A 5479-nucleotide genomic window follows, 5' to 3' on the forward strand; every position below is an offset into this window, starting at 1 on the left:
TTTGTTAAGTACCACCTTGAAAAAAATAAACAATGTTTTGTTGCTTAAGCTTATGTATTCAGTCATTATTCAATGGTATACTAAAATCCATGTGAAAACAATTGCTTCTCACTGTTCTCAGGTCAAATATTTATATGTGATTAAAAATGCGATTAATTGCGATTAATTAATTACAAAGCCTGTAATTAATTAGATTAATTTTTTTAATCGAGTCCCGGCCCTAATCATTACATCTGTTCCTCAGAAAAAGCATCAGACATTTATATAAATATAGGTGAGTATACTTCACTGAGTCACAAATGTAATTAAAAAGGTAACATTGCTTTATTTGTGCACATTTTCTTTCAGGCTTTATAACAACAGGGGTGTCAAACTCAAGGCCCGGAGCTTGCAAAGAATATAATATGTTTATTATACGGTTACATGATAATTTAATGAAGCACGTTGCCCATAAACTACATGTACCACAATGCATCTCAAATTAGACTTTTTTTCTCAGAATTTGACTTTTTTTCTTCTAAATATGTCTCTTTCTTAGAATGTGCCCTTTTCTCAGAATTTGACTCTTTTTTTAAAAAATGTTATAAATATTTTTTATTTTTTAAATATAATACATTATTTTATATATAAGTTACAACCGGCCCTTTGAGTGCAGCCATAATGCTGATGGGGCCTGTGATTACGTTGAGTTTGACACCCCTTCCCTATAATGAAGTGTTTGCTATTGGAATCCTGGGACATGTGACACTTTTGAAAGAGGATTTCTTGGCCAGCTGCTACACACACCTTCAGTATCTCCTCCATGGTGTTGTTGGAAGAGTCCACAGCCAGCAGGTAATACGGCTTGGGCTGATGTTCAATCACATTCTGAATCACACTTTAAAACAAATAAATCACAGTGTTTATATCATATCAAATTCACTTACAACATATACTCATTCAAAGTATTTGACAAAACAGGGCTCTGTGCAATCTATAACCTCAAAGAGCATGCGTGTCCTACCTCGCCAGGTCCCTAATGTGAATTGTGGGGACGATGTTGATACCGTCTCCAAAAACAGGTATCTCCTGTTCTTGTCCCAGCCACGACGTCTAATGATAAAGATTATTTCATATTTTATTATCAGAAAATCAGTGTGCCATGATTTGGGATAGCCACAGTTTATTTTCTCTTACACCGCAATTACAATCTAGACACAGGGCTAAGTATCAATAAATACTCCATGACCCTTGAGAAAGGTCCGGAAGGCTCATCAGAAAACAAACAGTCCCTTTTTATTCATCAATGGACAACACGTGCAAATCCTAACAACTAAACCTTTTGTTGACACACTTTTTCATGAGGAAAAGAGCCATCAGTCAGCACTGTACTTACAAGGAACACTCATTTGGACCTGGCCAGACTTGTGCATCTCCAACTCACACTTTTAGTTTGAGTGATAAATGGAAACAGCTCTGTATCGTAGAGTCGAGTAGATAACAAGATGTTAAACAACAGATCTGACCTTGAAGAAGAAGTGGAAGAGCTGCTCTCCCAGCCCGTACTGAAGTCCTGAAGCCACCACGTACGTGGAGAACATTGTTCTGTTCTGAAAGCAACAGCAATGTGACGGAGCAGCTATACGTGTCATCACATGAGTCTCCTATACAAACATAAAAGAGTTTCAAACTCACCGTCTTTCCCATTTTGACCACCATCTTCTCCAGGTCCATGTGCTGTTTGAAGCTGGGATGTGCTCTTCTTCTCCAGAAGATCTCATCAGTGAAGGGAACATCCTGTCACACAACAACAGGAAGCTTGGTACATCTTGAACATCCAACTGGAGTAGAGCTACAGAGCTGGGACATGTGCAAATAAACTCAGTGGGTTACTGTAGCATCAAAGTGCATGTTTGTATGGACAAATGACCGATTACAGCTACTCAGATGTATAAAGTCTGCATGGCTCTTACGTTTATTTGAAGTGTACTGAAGTCTTTTTTGGAAATGTATTTAACAAATACCCAACACTTGCTGTTATGTATTGTGTTTTTCTCTGTCACACACGATCAGTGTAAGCTTCAAAACAAGTTGTTTGTGATGGGCAGTTCATTTGTTTCTACATATGATGGAACTGGAGATAATTACACGTTTTTATTCAACAGAATTATAATCAAATGAAACGTATGAATGCATGCATGCATTCCAGCCCTAAGGCCAGGTAATGTGGAGTCAAAATAAGAAGACAAAAGACATGTTAGGGAAGAGGAGACACTCACAGGATCCACTGGCTTGCTGCAGGCCCAGGTCATCACCGTGGAGACCAGGATGAACATCTTCGCTCTAGAAAAACCTTCCATTTTATTGTGGAGTGCTAAAGATATAATACAGGAAGAGACATGACCTCATTCATTCATCTGTCATTATTATATATAAACCCTTTGAAGGTTCTGCTCAGGTGTAGGCTGCAGACAACCTGCTATACTGTTTGAATAAACAAGATTGATCTGACTATTAGCCTATACAAACGAGAGTAATGGGCACTGTTCCTGCAGTGAGTACTGGTTTACATGATATTGTAAAGGTATAGGCTTCATAAGTTGTCTTTAAAGCAGCCTATATAGCAAGTAGCAAACTAAATGCTACAAATCTAAAGTCAACTCAATAGTACACTCAGAAAGGAATAGTACCTTAATGAATCATTACAGAATATTTTATATGACATTTGAGTAGAAAATGAAACAGAAAAGCTAGCATAGTCTTAACACTGTGTTCATTTAGCTATACACATACAGCGGAACAGTCGTCTCAATGATTACTACGCCTTCAGTACCTGAAGCAGCCCAGCAGGCCTCCTCCAGCTGCTCGGCATGCTGGGTAATGTTGTAGATGACAACGTCACAGTCCATCAACTTTGAAAGCAGCTCCTCCCTGTTCAGGTGCTGGCGTGCAAACAAGACATGGGAGAGAGATGTAAGACATTGACCCTCTGTGAGTTACTGATGTCCACTTCTGCTGTGGGGGAACTTGCTACTGTTCAGGTACTAACCTTATACTCCTCCAGGACATGAGGTCTGTCCTCGTCACACGTGTCAGAAACTGTCCCAACAACCTGAAACGCTGGTGCCCCGCTGTGGGGTTTCCTCTCCTCCTCTTCCTCAGTCACTGCATCAGGATCCACAGCTGCTCCCACCACACACTCACACAGAAACTGCTCCAGGTTCATTAGTTATTTAGTTAGTTAGTTAGTAGGTTAACACATACAAGAAATGTGGTGTACATGGTGCATACATAACACAGTCAGAGCAGATCAGTTGTAAGGAAAAGGACAACAAATACAACTATTCATAATTATTAAGATATTATAACGTTAAAAATAGAGCAATATGTACATGAACTATAGATATATCAAAAAGCAACGTACAGTATAATATAACAAAATACTTGTACAAATGAAATAGATCAAAATAAAATGTGTGCAGTATTGGTGTGAAAAGTGGAAAGCCAGGCAGGTATCCACACACAACTTGATATTGACTTACAATTTTAATCTTTAAGTTGGTCTTTTAATCTTTATTTCATTATTTTTAAGTCTTTATTATTATTATTGTTATATTATTTTTTTCATTTTATAGGTTTTTAAATGTAATTGTATTTATTCATTTTGAAGTATGTCATCTGTATTTGTCTGATCGGGATCATTATATATCTTTATTATATTTGTATTACCATACCTTTTACTTACTTGTGTCTCATATCTGTTATAAATGTTATATTATATTGATATGCTGCATGTTTAAAAACAGCTCTTACATCTGATCTGAAGGGAATTCCTCGTTCTGTTTGAAACTGTAATGTGAGCCATGAAGCACTTTGAGCTGCACCTGGGGTATGGAAAGTGCTATATAAATAACCCTTTATTATTATTTTTATTAAAAGAAGTAGCTTTTTGTACAATGTTCAAAATTCGAAGGGATGTGCAGGACTGACAGTGTAATAATATCAGAAGATGAGTTCTCTATGACTGATGTTAGTCTGTTCATGTTGCTGAGCGAAGAAAAGCTCATCAGCGTGCTAACGTTCCTCCATTAATTCACCCTGTTGCTTCACAGTAACTCACATTAACACTAGCTACAAACTATACTCACTTGTTTAAGACGTTCCACGATGAAATATATTTACCTTAGCAACACATTTGGAAGCATAAGAGTCTATGTTGTTGATAAAAACTCTTTTAGGTGTCACTTTCTCCATCCTCCGCTCTGTCGTTAGCTGGCAGCTTTTATCAAGTACTGTTGCTGTCCAGTTGCCATGGAGATTGCCCTGACGCGTCAGGGGGTGCGTTCGTTTATCTAATGTCACGCTCTACAAGGAAATAAGAGCGTCACATTTCTATTACACTTGGCGTTAGTTTGAACCATAGGTTTGAACACATGAAAGACAAACTTGAATATCGATTTGTAGAATACAAAAGCTACTGCCTTTTACTTGTCAGCAGAGAGGGAAGAAGTACTTAGATATTATACTTAAGATATGTATTACTGTATATGTATTTTATCTTATGTAAAGTAATAATACCGCACTGTAGAAATACTCTGTTAAGTAGGCTACCTGTCTTGCTAATTCATACACACAAAGATGAACAAAATGAGTAGAAGCGGGAGGGCTGAAGCATAGCTTATGGAAAGTAGCCCTCCCGTGCATCATCCTAATACAACATTGGCATTATTGCGTCAAAAACGTATAGAAATGAAGGAGTACAAATAAATAAAGAAAACAGGAGAAAAAATGTAATAAAAGTTAGGGCAGGAAAACAATAAATATATATATATACAGTTGCAAGAAAAAGTATGTGAACCCTTTGGAATTACCTGGATTTCTGCATAAGTTGGTCATAAAATGTGTTCTGATCTGCACGTTTGAAGTTTGCAAAAGAGCACCTGGATGTTCCACAGCACTACTGGCAAAATATTCTGTGGACAGATTAAACCAAAGTTGAGTCGTTTGGAAGGAACACACAACGCTATGTGTGGAAAAAAAAGGCACTGCACACCAACATCAAAACCTCATCCCAACTTTGAAGTATGGTGGAGGGAGCATCATGGTTTGGGGCTGCTTTGCTGCCTCAGGGCCTGGAGAGATTGCCATCATCGACGGAAAAATGAATTCTCAAGTTTATCAAGACATTTTGCTGGAGAACTTAAGGCCATCTGTCCACCAATTGAAGCTCAACAGAAGATGGGTGATGCAACAGGACAACGACCCAAAGCACAGAAGTAAATCAACAACAAATGGCTTCAACAGAAGAAAATACGCCTTCTGGAGTGGCCCAGTCAGAGTCCTGACCTCAACCCAATTGAGATGCTGTGGCATGACCTCAAGAGAGCGATTCACACCAGACATCCCAAGAATATTGCTGAACTGAAACAGTTTTGTAAAGAGGAATGGTCCAAAATTCCTCCTGACCGTTGTGCAGGTCTGATATGCAACTATAGGAAAC

The 5479-nt window shown here is 38.2% G+C and overlaps 1 protein-coding gene across 1 annotated transcript; it reads right to left on the bottom strand.

Moving 5' to 3' along the window:
* Positions 1–786: 786 nt before the first annotated feature.
* Positions 787–4259, bottom strand: LOC104960212 (adenylate kinase 7-like; the record flags this gene model as incomplete). The annotated part of the gene is made up of 8 exons (XM_010788190.1): positions 4162–4259; positions 3029–3190; positions 2813–2921; positions 2259–2353; positions 1675–1776; positions 1506–1589; positions 1004–1092; positions 787–877 (listed from the first exon to the last, which is right to left on the bottom strand). Coding segments are annotated over exons 1-8 (804 nt in total), but the record flags the coding sequence as incomplete, so codon positions are not given.
* Positions 4260–5479: the final 1220 nt, after the last annotated feature.

The sequence above is a fragment of the Notothenia coriiceps genome, unplaced genomic scaffold, assembly GCF_000735185.1.
Source record: "Notothenia coriiceps isolate Sejong01 unplaced genomic scaffold, NC01 NC01_scaffold00031661, whole genome shotgun sequence".
In the NCBI taxonomy this organism is placed as follows: Eukaryota; Metazoa; Chordata; class Actinopteri; order Perciformes; family Nototheniidae; genus Notothenia; species Notothenia coriiceps.